General features: G+C 49.0%; 7 protein-coding genes across 7 annotated transcripts; 4 read left to right on the top strand and 3 right to left on the bottom strand.

Moving 5' to 3' along the window:
• Positions 1 to 132: 132 nt before the first annotated feature.
• Positions 133 to 901, top strand: DSM5745_06207 (kinetochore Spc25 family protein; the record flags this gene model as incomplete). Its single annotated transcript, XM_026748223.1, has 2 exons — positions 133 to 289; positions 357 to 901. The coding sequence occupies 2 exons, from the start codon at positions 133 to 135 to the stop codon at positions 899 to 901; spliced, it is 702 nt and encodes a 233-aa protein (XP_026602527.1).
• Positions 902 to 1,372: 471 nt separating this feature from the next.
• DSM5745_06206 (mitochondrial 54S ribosomal protein bL32m) lies at positions 1,373 to 1,756 on the bottom strand (the record flags this gene model as incomplete). Its single annotated transcript, XM_026748222.1, has 2 exons — positions 1,373 to 1,410; positions 1,462 to 1,756. The coding sequence occupies 2 exons, from the start codon at positions 1,754 to 1,756 to the stop codon at positions 1,373 to 1,375; spliced, it is 333 nt and encodes a 110-aa protein (XP_026602526.1).
• A 471-nt stretch (positions 1,757 to 2,227) lies between these two features.
• Positions 2,228 to 3,548, top strand: aspD (septin aspD; the record flags this gene model as incomplete). The annotated part of the gene is made up of 6 exons (XM_026748221.1): positions 2,228 to 2,354; positions 2,416 to 2,544; positions 2,597 to 2,678; positions 2,733 to 2,870; positions 2,944 to 3,157; positions 3,210 to 3,548. The coding sequence occupies 6 exons, from the start codon at positions 2,228 to 2,230 to the stop codon at positions 3,546 to 3,548; spliced, it is 1,029 nt and encodes a 342-aa protein (XP_026602525.1).
• A 515-nt stretch (positions 3,549 to 4,063) lies between these two features.
• Positions 4,064 to 7,085, bottom strand: DSM5745_06204 (putative Golgi matrix protein; the record flags this gene model as incomplete). The annotated part of the gene is made up of 11 exons (XM_026748220.1): positions 4,064 to 4,336; positions 4,424 to 4,626; positions 4,695 to 4,805; positions 4,885 to 4,994; positions 5,199 to 5,421; positions 5,469 to 5,575; positions 5,644 to 5,923; positions 5,978 to 6,404; positions 6,457 to 6,843; positions 6,899 to 6,999; positions 7,076 to 7,085. The coding sequence occupies 11 exons, from the start codon at positions 7,083 to 7,085 to the stop codon at positions 4,064 to 4,066; spliced, it is 2,232 nt and encodes a 743-aa protein (XP_026602524.1).
• Positions 7,086 to 9,348: 2,263 nt separating this feature from the next.
• DSM5745_06203 (uncharacterized protein) lies at positions 9,349 to 9,660 on the top strand (the record flags this gene model as incomplete). Its single annotated transcript, XM_026748219.1, has 1 exon — positions 9,349 to 9,660. One exon carries the CDS (start codon positions 9,349 to 9,351, stop codon positions 9,658 to 9,660), a length of 312 nt encoding a protein of 103 aa, XP_026602523.1.
• A 1,307-nt stretch (positions 9,661 to 10,967) lies between these two features.
• Positions 10,968 to 13,258, bottom strand: DSM5745_06202 (glycerol-3-phosphate dehydrogenase GUT2; the record flags this gene model as incomplete). Its single annotated transcript, XM_026748218.1, has 4 exons — positions 10,968 to 11,038; positions 11,108 to 12,436; positions 12,489 to 12,748; positions 12,816 to 13,258. The coding sequence occupies 4 exons, from the start codon at positions 13,256 to 13,258 to the stop codon at positions 10,968 to 10,970; spliced, it is 2,103 nt and encodes a 700-aa protein (XP_026602522.1).
• A 2,100-nt stretch (positions 13,259 to 15,358) lies between these two features.
• DSM5745_06201 (cytochrome P450) lies at positions 15,359 to 17,126 on the top strand (the record flags this gene model as incomplete). Its single annotated transcript, XM_026748217.1, has 4 exons — positions 15,359 to 15,727; positions 15,797 to 16,554; positions 16,621 to 16,739; positions 16,819 to 17,126. The coding sequence occupies 4 exons, from the start codon at positions 15,359 to 15,361 to the stop codon at positions 17,124 to 17,126; spliced, it is 1,554 nt and encodes a 517-aa protein (XP_026602521.1).
• Between the last annotated feature and the right edge of the window lie 1,898 nt (positions 17,127 to 19,024).

Below are 19,024 nucleotides of genomic sequence, written 5' to 3'. Positions count from 1 at the left end.
ACTTTCCCAGCCGAGTTACTTCAGGCCGAGCCGCACAGCAGATCTCCGATTCTCGATATGTCATCCTCGTTTGATCCATCTCTCTCGACAAGCGGTATACGACCACCTCTGACTTCCGCAACAGCGCCCTCAATGGCCGACTCGCTCCCAAGCATCAATTTCGGCTTTGAAGATTTGCGCAATCGCATGGCCCAGTTCACGGCTCAGTTTGACGCATTTATAGAACGCGGTAGGAAACAGGTTCTGGAAGAAAGGAATCAGTTTAAGATCGGCCTAGCTGAACTACAAGGTGGGTGATTACCGAAAACCGGAAAAGGCATTCAAGGAAGACAGCATTAATGGGAAGTGCTGAACAGAAGATGAACGAATGAGGCAACGTGATATTGAGATCCTCAATCTCAAATCGCAAACCCACGAACAGACTCTCCAGAAAGAAGCCGCCGAGGCCGCTGAGATGCACGCCGCTGTTTCTTCCGTTACATTAGAACGCGACTCCCGTCTTACAAAGCGTGACCGGCTGAGGCAGCAAATTGAAGAAACACAAAAGGCCATCAATAAAAAACTGGAAGCGCAGAAGAGTCACTCCCGCTACCTTGATGCACAGGCACGTCTAAACGTACCGGAACTTGAATTTTGGCAAGACTATCTGTGCTTACGAATAGAGGGTGCGGGCAGAGAAGATCGTTTAAAATTTGTTTACAGTCATTTGCTGGAGAAGGATTGGGAAGCTGAAGCATGGTTTGAACTGGGCACGTCCAGCCGCGATTATGAAGTCTTCCATACACGACCCAAGCTAGATAGGGACTCTTTGGACCTGGAGCTAGACATTTTGAATGAGGACCGCGACTTCGGCGCCTTCCTGAAGAGGATGCGCAGGTTATTCGTCGAGGTGTTGAAATAGCGACTGTCAACCTAATCGCCGTCAGCCACAAGCCCTAAACTGCCTCAAGAGATCAATAAAATATGTTTTCTAGAAAAGGATCCTGCTGTCCATATAAACCACGATTCCATTGTTCCAATCACGACAAATACACACATATATAAAATTGATAGCTATTGACGGCAACCACCACAAGTTAGGGTCGAGGACTCCTGCTACCTTATACTTGATCTTAAACCGTTAGAATGTTTACAGATAAGAGACCTGAGCAACAGTATATCAACAGTAACTCCAGCGCATTGGCCGGGTGTCATTCCTCCTTTGGGCTTCTTGTATACCAATACAATACAAATCCAAATTGCTAAACCAAACGCCGAAAAATCAATGCAGCGCACACACATGATATCTATACAAATACATCCTTATCAAGGTCTCAACCTCGATATTCCATGAACTATCGTCACCCAATTTCTCCTGACCTTAGGGACACATTCACGCCAACTGAGCTTTGCCCCATTGTTTCTTAATACCTATGGGAAATGTTAGAGCATCAGATACCTAAAAAGTATACGTTTACATACTTTCGACGCAATGATGACATAGTACGTGAGAACGTTTGATTTGCCCACATGCAGGGCAGGTGTTGAGGTTCTTGACGTCCTTCAAAGCCTTGCCAGCCATTTGCCTATGTCGCTTCTTCATGTGGGACGTCTTCTTCTTGGGAACAGCTCGGAGGACAGACTCCCATATGTCTGATAGAATGCCAGGCACATTCAGAGAGAAAGCAGCCGGTCGGAGAGTGGCGGAAAGGAAGATCGAAGGATGCGATGAGAGACCGGTCGTGAAAGATCTCGACGGTATGGAAAATTGCGGCATTATCGTGCTGGAAGAAAGCAGTCGCAGGGCCATATTTACGTGAGCGATATTTGTCCAGGTATCCGCAGAAATGATGTTGGACAGGAGGAATTGCGCGATCAGGAGGGTGCGAGAGGGGACGTGCTGCGGTTACCGGACAACAATGGCAAATTGAAGCTTTTCCCGGCGCGCCTGCGAGTGGTTTGCTGGGTTTGGATCTGGAGAGACAGGCGCTAAGCCCAACTAGAACTAGGACACCCCTGAGTCGCGACAACAATTAAAGGGGTCTATCATGGCCGCTCTCTCCCTCTCACTCGATACCAGAGTATCTAACCAGACCGGCTTTGTTCTTGGGGTAAAGTCTCGATCTCTCTCGCGGGTTAGGTTCCCGCTGTGAGTTTTACTGCTACCTTTTCCTCTCCCATTTCTTTCCCATCGAAATCCTCCCGTTGACTGCCATTCTTTCGGGTCCTCTAATTCCCTTACACCACCATGGCCACTGCGAGCTCCCCCCCATCTGCGGTCTTCCCCCGAAGCCATGTCGGTTTCGACAGCATTACTTCTCAGATTGAACGGAAGCTGCTGAAGCGTGGTTTCCAGTTCAATGTCATGTGTGTTGGTGAGAGGCCATCATCCCCTCCTATTCGGCCAGATGTACTTGATGCTAAGTCGATGAATAGGCCAGACTGGTCTTGGAAAATCCACATTGATCAACACCATCTTTGCCTCGCATCTGATCGACTCCAAGGGTCGCTTGACCCCCAATGAACCCGTACGCTCGACTACGGAGATTCAAACTGTTTCCCATAGTAGGTGGTTGTTCTGTACCATCGGCAGCTTGATTCTCTAACCACCAGATAGTCATTGAGGAGAATGGCGTCCGTCTCCGACTCAACATTGTCGATACGCCAGGATACGGTGACCAAGTCAACAATGACAGATGGTATTGTACTATACTTATTGCTTCTCTGCAATACTTGTGCTAATCTATCGCTAGCTGGGACCCAATCGTGAAATATATAAAGGACCAGCACTCCGCGTACCTCCGCAAAGAGCTTACTGCCCAGCGTGACCGCTACATCCAAGATACCCGTATCCACTGCTGCTTGTTTTTCATTCAGCCTTCTGGCCATGCGTGAGTTTTGAAGAGACCTATCAACATCTCCTGGGAAAGCAGTGGAGCTCATGATATTTTCACTTGTTAACAGTCTGAAACCTATCGATATCGTTGTTCTGAAGAAGCTGTCTGACGTTGTCAATGTCGTACCTGTGATCGCCAAGGCCGATTCGCTGACTCTCGAAGAACGCCAGGCCTTCAAGGAGCGGATCAAGGAGGAGTTTGCGTTCCACAACCTCAAAATGTACCCGTATGATAATGACGAGCTTGACGACGAGGAGCGTGCTGTGAACGCTCGCATCAAGGTATGGATATCCGCGGTGCTCGACCCTAATGCCCTCCCTAATGACCTACCAGGATATCATTCCCTTTGCAGTTGTCGGAAGCGAGAGGACTATCGTCGTGAACGGCCAACCCGTCCGCGGGCGCCAGAACCGCTGGGGTGTTATCAATGTGGAAGACGAGAGCCACTGCGAGTTTGTTTCCCTGCGGAATTTCCTTACTCGTACCCATCTCCAGGATCTCATCGAAACAACAAGCCAAATTCACTACGAAACCTTCCGTGCCAAGCAGCTTCTGGCATTGAAGGAGAGCAGCGCCGCAGGTGGCCATACTGGCGGCAGCCGGCCGATCAGCCCGTCCGCTGACAGGGAACTGAGCCGCAACTCACAGCGAGTGACGATGAACGGCTACTGATTAAGCAAGGAACAATGACGAACACACCATTATTCATTAATCACTACCTCTAGGTACCAGCCGTTTCCAACAAAGGATTAACCGGGGAAGACAGCCCTTGCAGAGATTCGCTTCGCTCTATTCTTTAGCCTCGGACTCCATATCACTTTACCTCTTACCAGCATGCTCTTACAGATATCCCTTTTTAACTCGATGCTTTTTCACTATATTTATTGTTATCCTTCTCCCAACGCAGGGAGAACGGCTGGGTTTACTCAGATCTCCTACGATTTTGTTTTGCGCGTCCCGAAAAGAGAACTAGCATGAAAGCGCTAGCATTGATCTCGTCATTCCATGTACTTAATTTCCTTAATATTCAGGTTCAAGGGAAATATGTTTCCAGATTCGTTGCGCTTCCTATAGGCGGTAGCCAAACACTAGCTCAACGGGTATTATCAATCTCACAGTGAAGGGAGGGGGAGGACACACATGAGGAGGAATATGCTTGCTTTTGAGAAAACCTCACGCCGCCATCTTTATGCCTCCAATCCGAACTTCCCACCATCAACTATGTAATCCTTCAATTCCTTGTACGCAGTCTCCAAATCATCATTGACAACTATCTTATCGTGCGCGCCAGTTTGTTTCGCGTACTCGAGCTCGTTCGTGGCCTGCGTCAACCGTTTCTGTAAACTGTCCTCCGTTTCCGTGCCGCGAGCACGCAACCTTCTCTCCAGCTCTTCGACAGATGGCGGCGCAAGAAATAGGAACCGCGCGTTCAGATCAGTCTTCTTTACTTGCTTCACGCCCTATATGAATTCGAGGTGCTCTCGTCAGTCTGCTGTCTGATAGATCCCGCCGCAATTTTGCCCGCAGATAAATCGGGAGCGACCGACCTCCATTTCAATGTCCAAAATGCATATCCGTTCCTTCGCTGCAATATCCTTCACGGCTTGTACGCTCGTTCCATAATGGTTGCCGCCGAATTGGGCATGTTCAATGAAGCCATTTTTGCTGACGAGGTCGAGGAAATCCTCCTTTGTTACGAAGTAGTACTCGCGGGCGTGTTGCTCGCCAGGTCGAGGGGCTCTAGTTGTGTCTGGCAGGTGTTAGCGGCTTGTGGACCTCAACTGATGAACCCGGGGGCGGGGGTTAGGGGTTACGGACGAGAAACAGAGAAGCCGAAGGTATTCGGATATTCGGCGAATAGTCTCTTGAGTAGTGTTGATTTCCCAGTTCCAGAGGGCCCAGACACTACAACAGGACGATACTTTTGTACTAGAATTTTTTGTTCACATTAATATAGATGTTCAAAAGTGGAGAGATAGTTTAAATTTCAAGCTTCAGAAGCTCGTACCTGCACTGGTGGCCATGGTAGAAAGTGCGATGCGCGGTAGTGTTGCACGATGCCCAACAAAAGATGACAGTTTTCCACGGATCTTAGAAAAGGAATGCATATACTGATAACTGAGGGGATTGTTGCAATTCTATGTTTTTTTACGCAAGCTGAGGCCACTTGGGGCGGTAAGTGAAGTTGACCGCTTTTAGCGTAGGGACTCTAGGGAGTAGTAGACACAGTGGGGACAAGGGTACCAGCCGACAGGAAATATATTATGTGCTGTATAAGCTTTAAGGAGGGCGGTGCAAGTTAGTGTATATCTCCAGCTTCACCTCGTCAATGAATTAGTGTCAAGGGATGAGGCCTGTGACTCTTGCTCAAGGAAGTTTGACCACAGTTCCGCTAGCGACTCCTTGCTCGTTGCCCCATTGTCCATAAACTCGGTTGCTAGAGTAGGTGTACTAGGCGTACGATGCATAGGTGAACCAGGGACCCGAAGCCTTGAAGATGTCCCAGACGCGCCTGGACGGGCCAGACCGGCCTGCTCGCGCTGTTCTGAATAATGTCAGTATAACTTTCAATGCAGCTTGGATGACGCCTACCGTCCGACCACCCTAGTAAAGCCGCAATGAGTTGTAGGATCTGGAACTTCTTTGGGTCCGATCGATCCAATGCAAGGAAGTGTAGGAGATGATTTGTGACTATATGTCTATTTATTTGTTATTAGTACAGCGGGGAGCAAGGTAAGGGCCCATGTTACTCAACGGTTATGCTCACCTATCAACATTATCTTCAGGCTTTCCCTTTTTAAGGAATCGCAAAGCTTTTGTCAAGTGGTCATTCAACGTAACAGCTTCATGTCTAAGTTTGCCAATAAGAAGATTCTTCTCCCTGACTTCTTTTTCAAAGGGCCGGACTCTCTCAAGCTCTTGTCGGATATCTTGTAGAGAACTCCTCGCCTCTGATTCTTTTGATTTGGCCTCGTTGAGTGCCAGCTTGAGTTCCTCAAGCTGGGTATCGGAGCTCTCCACAAGTTCACGAAGCTCTTGTTTACGCGCTGCAACAAGTTAGTGGTTGACAAAGCTGTGTAGTCTGAGGAACAAGAACCCACCGGCCTGGATTTCTTGCAGAGCCCGTTGTAGCCCATCCACGGTTGCTGCTTGCGAATCGCGCTCGGCAGATGTTCTTTCGTATGCGTCCTTCACGGTAGTCAGTTGTTCCCCTAGATCTATGACTTTCTCCCCAAGATTCTCTCTGATCGAGCGTTCCTCCATGGCGAGCACCTCCCAATTGTGCATGGCCTCCTTTGCTTGCTCGAATTCGGACTGTAGATACGACTCTTGCTCCAAAAGGTCACCTTTCTCCCTTAGCCAATTCTGTTGAGACAAATTCGTCCGTTCTCGTAATTCAGAAAGCTCCTTCGACATCCTCTGGTTCTCCTCTGTCAGCTCCGAGATCTTGGACTCATATTCTTCTTTTGTGCTCGAATTCTGTTCCTCCAACTCTTCTATCCTCAACCGCGCCTGGGAAATCTCCTCCTATGTCGTATTAGCGCATAGATGAAGGATAATAAATATACATTGTACGTACGGCATCTTCCTTGAGACGTTCGCCAAGCTGCGCTTTAATCGTATTCACCCGCTCGAGTAGACCACGGTATTGAGACTCTGCATGTTCCTTTTTGCTTTCTGCACCATCCAGCTTGCTTTGTAGAGCCTGCATATCTATGTGGTGCTTCGACTGTATCTGTTCCAGTGATTTCCGCATATCGGTCACTTCAGCACGCAGCGAGTCTCGGTCCCTTACGAGGGCATCAAAGCGGTCTTTGGATCGGAGAGCTTCCAAAATTGGTGATTTCGCCCTTGAATCGTCGGTGTCATTATCGGCATGTCCATCATCAGTTGAAGCAGCGTCATTCTCTTTTCCATTTGTGGATTCTTCCGGCTTATGTTCTTCAGGATTGTTCGACTGCACGACCTAACTCTGAGGCTTAGTATGGGGAAATAAAAGATAATTCAGATGGCATAATTACGTCGATTTCCCCCGGATTTGGTTCATCCTCTGGGTTGTTCACAATGATGGCATCGGGCCGGGCCTGAGCCTTGTTCTTCTTCTTGTTCCTTGATTTCCCCCCTGATCCCGAAACTAGTTAGAGAGCATTGCTTTGAAAGAAAGCAAGCCAGTGACATATTTCTGGGGAGCAACGTACCTTCGGGCATTTTCCGACGTTTTTTTCCGCAGCAACGGGTGATTTCTCTGGCGGTTGAATAGTGTTATCTACTGGTAGCAACGGGGCCGGCGGCCATAGCTGTCAACATTACTAGCGCGGTTGGATGCTCGCGTTGCCCAGAACTTCCGCTGACTGTACCAGCTCTCCGTCCGTCGCAGCCAGCAACCATGAATAATCCTTCTAATCAAGTACATAATTTATCTCGGCATCTGATTAGGACGTAAACCAGAACAGAATAATGAGCCGTAAAACATCGATGGCTAGGAACAAGCTTAGTTGCTTACCATGGTTATCGCCGCTCACAACATGAGCTTCACGGCACGTGTCGAGGTCGGCATGAAAACTTGTCCTACCGTAGAGAACAGCATGCCAAACCCGAGTGCACCGACAGTAGGTACAAAGCGACAGTCTCATAGCAAACTCGCGAGGTTGGTGACAGCATCTTTAGTGGAGCATCGGAGCGAAACCATGGCTTCAGGATATCTAAAGCACGCGCGGATTTCCTGCAGCTACTACCTGTCTAACGACAGGAGGATAAGGTTACGTATCCTTCGACGTTATATCGTCGAGATTTTCTTCCACGATTTACCCGCTCAATGACCGCTTATTCAAACTATAGAGTTTGGTGGTTAGCTGGAGCAAAGCGTTTAGACTCCGTCTTGATGTCGAAGCCTCGGCCCCCGAATGCTAGGGACGCCAGACCAACGGAATATGCTGTAATAATATGGCACCATTGGCAAAAAAATGCAACAGTTATGAGTTGTTCGGTGGATAGACAAGTCCGATATGTAGTTATGTACACCATCGCTAGACTAACCTGCAGGCATGGAGATAGAAAAAAAGTCAACCTAATATGACAGTGAGACTAGGTAGTGAGTGGTAGCGCGCTGCGGAGGAGGACGCATTGCATCCAACCTCAACGGCGTACTTTGGCCACTACCAAAAGTACGGCTACCGAGTATGCGAAGCCTCGATGTTGCCGAGCAGGGTTGATCCTCGAAGGCTGATTCTATACAATTACAAAACGCCGTGATGCACCACTACTCATTATGCATAAATCGGTGAGAGGGCGGTTTGACACACCACATTGGTGACATTCAATTGGTTTTGCAACCCTGGACACAGTTGCGCGCGCATGGTTGGCTAAAAAGCTCCTTCATATATGCGAGTCATTTTGGCCATGACTCTCAGAGAGCGACTGGAGCTCCCGTGCTGCTCCACTTGAAGATGAATAAGGGAGTTTGTCCGCGTCCTCCCATCAGCTGAGGAAAATACACTTTGTCTGATATTCTTTTATACTTCCCTAGCTGATTCCTGATCCTTTCAAAGAGTGAATTCGACCTATCCAAGAGCTCGACATGGCCTGGACTGCAAGCATTAGTGCCGCACCCGGAGCTGTGCTGTGCTACATACAAGAATGTCCTCTCTAGGCATGCACAATCTTAATAACAACAATCCCAACATGTTGGCCGGCCAGACAGCAGCATGGGCGGTAGCTCGTCTCAACCGGTTTCAGCCTTGAACCCACCAGTCTGTACTACTGGACCCAGGGCAGCTCAAACACCGGGTTGGATCTCCCAAAGCATATGCAAAACCGTTACGCCAAGGAGGATACTTGGCCTTATTAAGGACCTTACGAGGCGCTGCTACAGCGGGTGAGCCCGTACGCAACCCCACCCGCCACATGGCCATTCACAGTCTGGCAGAGGCTCAGGTTCTGGGGGTTGCTCCTGTTATTTCCCGACATCTCCATTTTGTCTGAAATTATAATAGGTATGGGTCAAATGGTGGTATACCGGTTATCCCTCAGTTCTTTCATGTGGCAGTTGCTCCTACATATTGCATGACTTAACGATGTTTGTGGACCCATCTTCAAGCAGGAAGCAGCAAGAAAAATTTCAAAAACCTTCCCTAACCCCAGCAAAGGGTCAATGTCATTTTTTTTCTTTCTCTCATACCGCTGTGCTCCTGTAACGGAAGGACTCGATCCACGATTTGCCCACACCACCCCTGCTCCACCTTCCAGTGCATTAATTTGGCAAGGGCCTGCAAAGGAACCATGCCCACCAGGTTTTCGCTTCAATTACTTTTATTTCTCCTTTCTTCTTCTTCTCTCTCTTCCTCATGATCTTCTGCCTTCCTACAGGAAACCTGAGTTGCATTCTTCTTGTTCAGCTGTATCATTACCGTTATTCTTGAGGCCATCGCAGCCCTACCAGAATATTGCAGTTCTAATATATAAGACCTTCTAAATGGCCAACCCCACGTCATCCGATGATGAACCCATTTACATGAGGGCTTTGAACGCCGCCAGGAACGGCGACAAAGGTGCACTGGAAGGTCGAGATGGAGAGATCCTAGCAACAGCCCGCGACACGTTATGGAGGAAAATCGAAGGAAATCCGAACTACCTGCTCACCCGGCATGAATTTGCATTGTTCAACTACTACCGACAATTCTACGAAAAGAACGCGAAAAATAAAGAGATCGTCCGCAAAGCGGTTGCTCGGTTTTGGGACAATTATTCAGAAGGACCGTCAAGATCTGGAACGGGCAAGTCATAACACGATCTCCACCGTTAAAAAGGCCCGGCAACTCTTCCTCGCCTTCGCCATTATGCTCTGGCCGGTGGCCGGCTCATCCTTCAATTGATGATTGCGTCCGAAAGCGCGGATTTCTTGAAGATGCCGGGCTTCAAACTAGCAGCACCTGCACCCGAGAGGATGAAGAGTCGCTAAAAGACATGTGCTTATAGCATCGCCATCGGACAGACTCTGGTAGTCTTGACTAATTTGCTACGCATTTACAACGAGTTAATCGCACTTCTACTACGGACTTGAGGTGTTTGGTCCTCTTCTCACTTTGGTTGAATCTTTGAGCGTCTTTGGCACAACAGCGGATCTATGCTGTAAACTGGAAGGAGTCCTGGTTTCTTTATCTCTTCCATTTGTTTTATTCTCGTTCTTTACAAAATGTATCCTATACCATTATTGCCATTCCAATCTTGGATACTCGCACTTCGAGCAGGGTATGCACGCGGCACTATGCTCGGTCCAGCTTTTTGTATACCTAGACGATAGCTGTCGTGGACGGGCTCGTCCAGAATTCCATCTCAGGCTTCTTCAAGTCTTCTGCTTCTTGTGATATGTGTTCTAAGAGAAAAATGGTTCAAATAGAGTGTTACGCCTAGACTAGAAGTCGCAGACACTTCGGATACGTCCACCGACAGCTGCTTCTGTGTAGTGGAAGAGATGATCAGATACCCATTGGCACAGAAATAAGTGCTGAATAGCCAATACGGAGTAATAAGCGACCCCTTGCCGTTTTGGCCCTGAAGAACGAAGATATTGTATTTCCTGACAGCTGGGTGGACACAGGAGTGACAGGACGCGTTACGGAGTTAGTATGTACTATATCGATGCGACCTCGGGAGCTTAAGACGTCATACCACCCCAGCTCTTTCGGCCGAGGTTGAATACCTAATCGGCTGGGCCCAGCAGTTCAAGCCAAATTCGAACACCCTGGGCGGAGCTCGATCCGCGTATAGTCGACCTGAGGACTGGATGTATCGTATGTATCTACAGCCTAGATTAGGGGAGTTTGGAGTTGTTATTTTCAGCGCTTCAATCTCATACATAGCGTGGCAAGCCACGTCTGATACATTTATATTTATCCATTATAAGCATATTGAAGAAGGCTGGGCCAGCCCCGAAGCGAACCAAGGCTTACTACCCGCTATTAGTATCCACAACAAGCACCGTAATAATGCGCGCTACAGGGGGGCCGTATTGAATTATTGATATAAACTATAATGTACAATTTCTATCATTGTCTATAATAACAAAATATTTTGAAAGTCGCTAGTCTCCGTCTATTTGTTGGCTCCGGCCTCGCTACCCATTACTGGGTTATGCGTCTCTGCGATCACGTCTGCAGGAGCTTCTGCGAAGGGGGTTAGTAATTACATCTTGCCACCGACAACTCTGGTTCAGGGCTCATGTCTGTACTCACCAGTTCTTGTAAACGCTCCCCTCTCACTAGCAAGCAACTGTTGGATTTTGCCACCCTCAACTTGATCTCTGGTCACACTAAGGAGGTCGGGGGCCAGACCCATCGATGCCAGAAATTGCACACTATCTTTCCACTCGACTTCTTTCCTGTTCTTATCCCACTGCAGCTCCTCGCCCATCAGGTCGATCACTGTGGGAAGCGCTTCGAGGGCAGCCTGGGCGTTGAGGAAGGCCAAACGGGTCCTCCGGGCAATTACATCAACTGCGGTTTGTGCGTACTCGTGGCGAACGGCAAAACGGACTTCGCCGTCAATGAAAGGATAGAGGGCTGAGATGCGCTGTCCGCGGACAGGGAAGCGTGTCTCAGTCGGAGAGGACAGTGCTGCCACCTGCCAGGCGCGGTCTCCGTACGACGTGGTTAAGTGCCTGGCAACATCGGTCTCAAGACCGTAATGTTGAATGAGGTTGATGAAAAGAGTTTTTGACCAGCCATGGGCTCCAATAAGGCGCACCTGATGGGTTTGGCATGAGCCATCCAGTGAAGCGTGATCGGCAACCAAGCCTCGTCCACCCACTCCACTGATATCCGGAGCATCGTGCATCTCACGGGGCTTGAGCTTGAATTCCTTGATCGCCTCATCAACAGCCTCTTCAGCCATCTGGCGGTAGGTCGTCCACTTGCCTCCGGCGCAAGTCAACAATCCCGAAGGAGAAACGCTGATGAGGTGGTTGCGGACCAGAGCTTGAGAGCTCTTCACCTTAGGGTCACGCACCAATGGTCTAATTCCAGACCAGGCAGCAAGTACATCAGACCGGTCAACGTTGATGTCAGGGGCCAGGTAGCCTCTGATTTCCTTGAGAATCCAGTTGATATCCTGCTCAGACGGCTGAGGCTGGCGCGTAATCTCCGTGGGAGCATCCGTAGTCCCAGCAATGGTGTTTCCTTGCCAGGGAAGGAAGAATATGACACGGCCGTCAGAGGTGGATGGGTCAATAAGACCCATGTTCGAAGGGCTGTAGTAACCGGGCAAAATAACGTGAACACCCGAGCTGGGCGCCACAATCTCCTGAACATCGGGCTCGTCCATCTTTCGTATGGAATCGGTAAATGGGCCAGTGGCGTTGATGATGCCCCTCGCCCTGATAGGAATCTCCTCTGCTTGCTGACCATCCTTTTCGGGAATGCAATCCCGAAGCCTAGCACCGTTCAATTTCCCCGACGTATCCTTTGTAAGACCTGTAACCTCCATATGGTTTACAACAGTGCTACCATATAGTGCAGCCGTCATTGCAAGTGAAACGTTCATTCGCGAGTCATTGTGGGCACCATCTACAATATTAGCGCAGCCATTCCACTTTCCGACGACCCGTGAGGCACATACCGTAGTAAACCATGGCACCGAGGACGTTATCCTTTCGAAGCATGGGAAATGCTTCAATGGCCTTACTCTTCGGCAAGAAGTAGGAGCTCTCGATTCCCTCCGAGCCAGCCAACCAATCATAGCATTTTGTACCAGCCCAGAAGTAGGGAACCTGCCACCACTTCTGTACCGGTACCATGATCGGGAGCCAACTGGAAAGATGGGGAGCGGTGTTCAAAAAGTACTTCCGCTCCCTTAGGGCTTCTTTCACCAACTTGTACCTGATGACAAAATCCGACGTGTTAGTTCCGATCGCGCTTTTGAAGGACAAAATGCAGATGAACTAACTGGTTATAGTCTAATTCCCACACGGCCTTTTCTAGATATCGTACGCCACCGTGAACAAGCTTGGTGCTCTTACTGCTTGTTCCAGCACTGAAATCATCTCGTTCCACCACTGCAACCTTCAATCCACGAGTGGCCGCATCAAGTGCAATTCCTGACCCTGTTGCGCCTCCGCCGATAACGAGTAGGTCATACACATCTGCATCGTCACCGGAAGAACTGCGCTTAAGTTCTTGAATTTGCTCCAAGCGTGACTTGATTTTAGGAAAGCTAGGAGGCACAAGTTTGCCTTCATGGTAGCCCGGTGGTGGAACCGCAGGAGCTTCGAGACCGGGGATGTTGCGGGGGCGGATAGAGAAATAGAGTGCGCCTGCACCCACGGTTGTGACTGCAGCGGTACCATAGAGGAGAGGTCGCAGTATCCTTCGAGTATTGCGGGAGGCCATTTTGGGAGTATGTGTAAAATCGAAAATCGGAAAATCAGACGTATTTACCCTCAGTTGACGTTGTGGTGTCGCCGATGCGATGAGGGCGGCTGCGCGATTGCAAGACGCGAAAGCTGGTGAGCTTTTCTAGCAATAATTTGCGCGCAAATTTTATCTAAAAGGAAAAATCAAGGTCAGACTTAACATCGCTTGCATGCAAATCAAGGGCAGGCAAGCAATTGGAGAGGGAGAGGAATATGCGGAGGGTTAGTTGGGGTTGCCCATTACCTAGGTACCTAGGCGGACGAAGTTATCCGGGCGCCGGGCAGGGAGAACGGAGGAGGAATAGTGAGCGAGTAAATATTGAGGAGAGGGGATATTTAAGAAATGATGACTCGAGAAGGAATCGCAGGAGAATATGAAGACGGGAGGCAAGGGAAGGCTGGCTAGCTGTCATGGTGGAAATGACCGGGTAACCTTCCATTCTCTTATACTGCGTCATGACGTTTTCTGAGCAATGCTCCGCGTGAACGCTATCCGGTTGACCCCTTCAGACTGCCAAGTTCCAGCAGTTCCAGCAACATGAAACTTTATTGGAGCACAATTGCAAGTGGAGCGATGACGGCTTCGCAGCGTAAAGCCAGATTGTCCCACCAATCAACCGCTCGGCAGCCAGCTGACAGACAGTCGGGCCTCCATGTGACCAGCAAAGGATTTTTGGCCAGATTCCAAGGGCCGGCATCCAGGAACACCAGGGCGATCGCGATTGAATATTCGGAGGACAGGCCATCCCGTGACCAGTCCGGCCCGTTCAATGAGGCAGGTGTGTCGAGACAACCCCCTGCCGTCGGGGTCGAGACTCAACTTCTTCACCTGGAATCCTGAACTACTGGGAGACCACAGATGATCTGCCAAACTTGCAGCCGGACCTGATTTATTTGGGATTCAGACCCACCGACTATAATCTTGGAAGTTATGATGTTATCACCCACTGAGTAATAATAATAATATTTGTTAACGGCTTCTGCTCTCTCTCTCCCTCTCCCTCCCTCTCTTTCTTATTAGGATACCTAAGGGGCACGGAGCATCTCCTGAGACCAGTGTCAGGCACCTAGGCGGATCGTCCCGCTGGCGATATTGTGTCCATGGTGACTGTTGTTAAACAATTCGATGGGGCATGCTGTGACGCACTTGAATTAAGCCATCCAGACTTTCCAAGGACGATCTCCAGGAACCTCGTCTGTTGCCCCATATTCAACAACGCGCGTGTACTGTATTGCCTCGCGCGGCACAGACATACACCTGTCTCTCCGATGACTGGTTCGGGTTCGGGTACTGCTCTGCCTACATCATAGACATACTACAGCGAAATGGCTTCACACCGAACTTACGATTTAACGTGAGCATTGTTCCTAGACTAGGCATATGTGCGTCGTGATTCCTCTGTACCATCCCATTCCACATACTCCTATCTCACTTGATATACTTGAAACCACTCTGCCACAGTATGTTATTGACTCAATCTGTAGGTCAATCAAGCAGAGATCTCTGTGCAAGTCTACGGAGGCATTTGTCTCAACAGTCTTCTCCCAGTTTCCTAGCAAGCTTCTGCCTCAGTCGTCCCTCGTGGCCCACGGCCCTTGCGAGGAAAAATCCGATAACATGATAGGTACATTGCCTTTCAGAGGATCGGTCTTATACTCCGTCGAGAAGCCTGGCATTCGCAAACACAAGGCATCGGTCAACCACGGAATTGTACCGTGTTACCCATCCCATAAGCGGAATTTTTCCGGGTGCGGAACGGCTTCGGGTGCTCTCAGCAAGGGAAGCGACGCGTGGCCGTAGGTAGGTAACGAATCATGCACCCCGTATCTCCAAAGCTACTCCGTATACCGGTTGCCCCAGGTCCTCTCATGAAAATGCGGGGTGGAGCTAGGGCCTTCTCGCAGAGGGGCAGCTCTTCATTTGACGGAAATGTTCCTACCAGAGCGGCAGACCTGGCAAAGTCACATACCCCGAAGTGAAACACGGGTATCCTATATGAACAAGAATTTTCGCCGGCCATGTTAACTCACTCGCATACAACAGACTTCCAGACATCTTAGTAAGACGTGCAATAATATGGCTATCGTCGAAGCGTTATCGCTTATCAACAGCAAAGTAGCCGAACATCCCCTGCAATCATTGGCCTTTCTTTCTTTCGCAGTCCCTATCCTCTATGTTTTTATCAATGAATTTGTTCGGGCTTCGGCTCGCATCCCTGGCTTCAAGGGCCCTCACGGATTGCCTCTAATAGGTAATCTCGCGCAAATTCGGAAAAATGCTGCCGAACAATACCGCATCTGGTCCAAGACATATGGACCCGTATATCAGATCCAGCTAGGGAATATCCCCGTTATGGTGGTCAACTCTGCTGCAGCTGCCAAGGTTCTTTTCGGTCATAACGCACAAGCTCTAAGTTCCAGGCCTGAGTTTTATACTTTCCATAAGGTTGGTGGACTTGGTACTTGGTACTTTTCTAGATTTTTTATTGCACTGTATGCTCACAAGGTGATATAGATTGTCTCTAATACAGCCGGTACAACAATTGGTACTTCACCTTACAGCGAATCGCTGAAGCGACGCAGAAAGGGTGCAGCGTCAGCTCTCAATCGCCCGTCCGTCGAGTCATATGTGTACCATCTGGACGTTGAGTCTAAATCGTTCGTGGCGGAGCTTTACAAGTACGGAAACGGTGGGAAGACACCCGTGGACCCCATGGCTATGATTCAGCGGCTTAGTTTGAGCCTTGCCCTTACTTTGAATTGGGGGGTGCGTGTAGCATCTCAAGAGGAAGAGCTATTCGAGGAGATCACCGAAGTCGAGGAGGAGATTAGCAGGTTCAGAAGCACCACGGGTAATTTGCAGGATTACATCCCGCTTCTACGTCTGAACCCATTCAACACCAACTCTCACAAAGCGATAGAGATGAGGGACCGGCGGGACAAGTATCTCAATTTGCTCAACCGGGACCTTGATGATCGAATGGAGAAGGGTACGAATAAACCTTGCATTCAGGCCAACGTTATCCTTGACAAGGATGCCAGATTGAACTCAGAGGAACTCACCTCTATCAGTCTGACCATGCTATCCGGCGGCTTGGATACCGTTACCACGCTAGTTGCCTGGAGTATTTCTTTACTTTCTCTGCGCCCTGACATTCAGGACAAAGCAGCAAAGGCTATCCAGTCAATGTACGGCGATGACCAACCGCTGTGTGACTCTGGTGACGACCAGAAATGCGCTTACATTGTTGCTCTGGTCAGGGAATGTCTCAGGTCAATATTACTTTTTCCTACAGTCGTCGCATTTGCGTAAGAATCACAACTAATACATCTCTCCAGATACTATACCGTGCTCCGCCTAGCTCTTCCACGCACCTCTATCAGAGATATAACCTACGACGGCAAGTTAATTCCCAAGGGAACCGTGTTTTTCCTCAATTCATGGGCCTGTAATATGGGTACGTCACCTTTTGTCCTTCCGTTGCTTGTCTATTATGTGGGGTCACGAATCATGCCTAACTCGTTCCTTTGAATAAGATCCGGAAGTTTGGAGTGACCCAGATGAGTTCAGACCAGAGCGATGGTTCGAGCAACCCGATGCTCCCATGTTTACTTACGGAATGGGTTACCGCATGTGTGCCGGCTCGCTCCTCGCCAATAGAGAGCTGTACCTCGTTTTTATACGTACTCTAAACAGCTTCCGCATCGAACCAACTGACGAAAAAATAGACTGGCATCCTGTAAAGGGGAACTCTGACCCAACAAGCTTGGTGGCGATACCGAAGAAGTACAGGGTGAAATTCGTTCCAAAGAATGAGGATTCGCTTATAGAAGCTTTGGCTTGAGTTAACCTGGTTAGAATGCTTCTCCTGATTCTAGCTTAAGCCTGAGTCATGGTCCGTGTATACACGTACAATCAAAATATGCGATGAGAAACTACATGTTTTGCTTTTCCTTTTGCAAACAGTGTTTAGAGTGGCATTCCAAAACTAGACTCTGCCTATGGCAGCATTACCTCAAACAATGTCATACATCTGTTCCAGTATACTTATAGTTTGATTGAGACTGTCATGATTGTGCTGTGTTATTATAGTATACAGTTGGTTCCCTGAACACCGTGCCATCAGAGTCAAACACCAAGAGGATCCAATTCATCGAGCCCCAAGTCAACGCAAGGAAGCGAAGTGGAAAACAGAGTGGTTGAGGAAAGAAGGTGGTACAATGCCAATGTAAGATATGTCGCTGGAAATGCAGTAGATTTTGCGCTAGTCCCCGTTTTGTCTGAAGATCAAGATTAAGCTCTCTCATATCTGAAGGTAGTCTTCTTTTGTCCCCTCTTTTTTCTTGAGCGCATCTTGATCATTTCAGCGCCATGTCATTCAGCCTTATTCGAGACTTGCGGCAGTGAAGCGGCAGATGCATGCGAAGCGAGGATAGAGAATTCTGGAAGAGGGTATATTGCAATATAGGTATAAGGAACCACTGAGCCAGAGCAGATGGTCTAAGATTGAGTTAGAGATGTAGAGTTGAGAGTGCCTTTGAGGTATCACAATGTGGTGTTCATATAGAATCGACAAGTCCAAGTCTCAGGATGTTAGCCGTCTTTTGAGATCACGGACATGATCGAAAGAGCTCGCATAATCACGCAATTCGGTCTGAGACTGCGACGATATTGGGAATCCTTGCGATGAGTTACTTCGGAGGGACGATAATGAGGTCTGTGACGAGGATGGTGACAGTGTCTTTTGATAATGCGGTCGATATGAATTCCAGGACGATGTTTGAGTCGTGTTGGGTGCCGGCTTGGCCATGGCCCCGCGCCCTGCTGGACTCGGACTTTGTTTAGATGCCTCTCTCGAATCTTGTGTATAGGTAGATGATGTTTCGCGTGAGACATCGAGTTCCGCCAGTCTGCACGACTGAGAGCAGTATGGTGCCCCCAGGGTCTGACGATCACAGACCAGACAAAAGTCAAGGGACCATTCGGTAGCCATGATGGAAACTCTGCTGGATGGCACGACGCGCTTAACTATCTGGCCAGGAAGTTGGACGCAATAAGAGCGACGGAGATGTCTCTCGGACGGTATCTAAGCGAATGTTCAGATTAAAGAAGGCCAGAGACCTGACGGATATCCCATGTAACGGCTGTTGGACTTGAGGAAGAATAACGGTTGCTGAACTGAGGCGGACTGTGGGAAGTAGGAACAGAGTTTACGGCGAAGTTATAGCTCCAATGCAATGAGGAGAATATATCACACAATCAAGGGAAGATATTTGCTCAGAGGTTGGGAGATTATGCGTCTAGACACTGCAGTCACCTCATACTAAACAAGTCGAGTATCATCCTCACAGGTGTACGACCCGAGAAAATTGCCTTGTTTGAGGCAGGATGGAAAGAGACGCGAGGCGCGAGGAAAAAGCGGTCGAGGACAAAAGAATGGCGTTTTACGCCTGGGGAAGGAAGAGTGGGCAGACTGAAGGGGTAGGCGATATCCAAATATTATAGAGAGATTTTGGACCTTGGGGGAAGCTGAGAGAAAAGGCGCTATGATGGATGGAAGTGGAGACCGATTAGTCCCAATGCATGATGCATAGACACCTGTACTACGACATATGCGTTCTAGTACTATAGATTTCTTGATTAGCATTATCGCCTAAGGTAGGTACTCAATCCTCACTGCCCAAAGAGTCGATGCTGATTATTTGGCGCCTTTCGTTCCATCTCCGGCTGTCCCTCTGTCGT

This window comes from Aspergillus mulundensis, assembly GCF_003369625.1.
Source record: "Aspergillus mulundensis strain DSM 5745 chromosome Unknown scaffold_6, whole genome shotgun sequence".
Classification (NCBI taxonomy): Eukaryota; Fungi; Ascomycota; class Eurotiomycetes; order Eurotiales; family Aspergillaceae; genus Aspergillus; species Aspergillus mulundensis.
The sequence above is the reverse complement of the archived record's forward strand: the minus strand, read 5'-3'. Positions and strand labels throughout refer to the sequence as shown.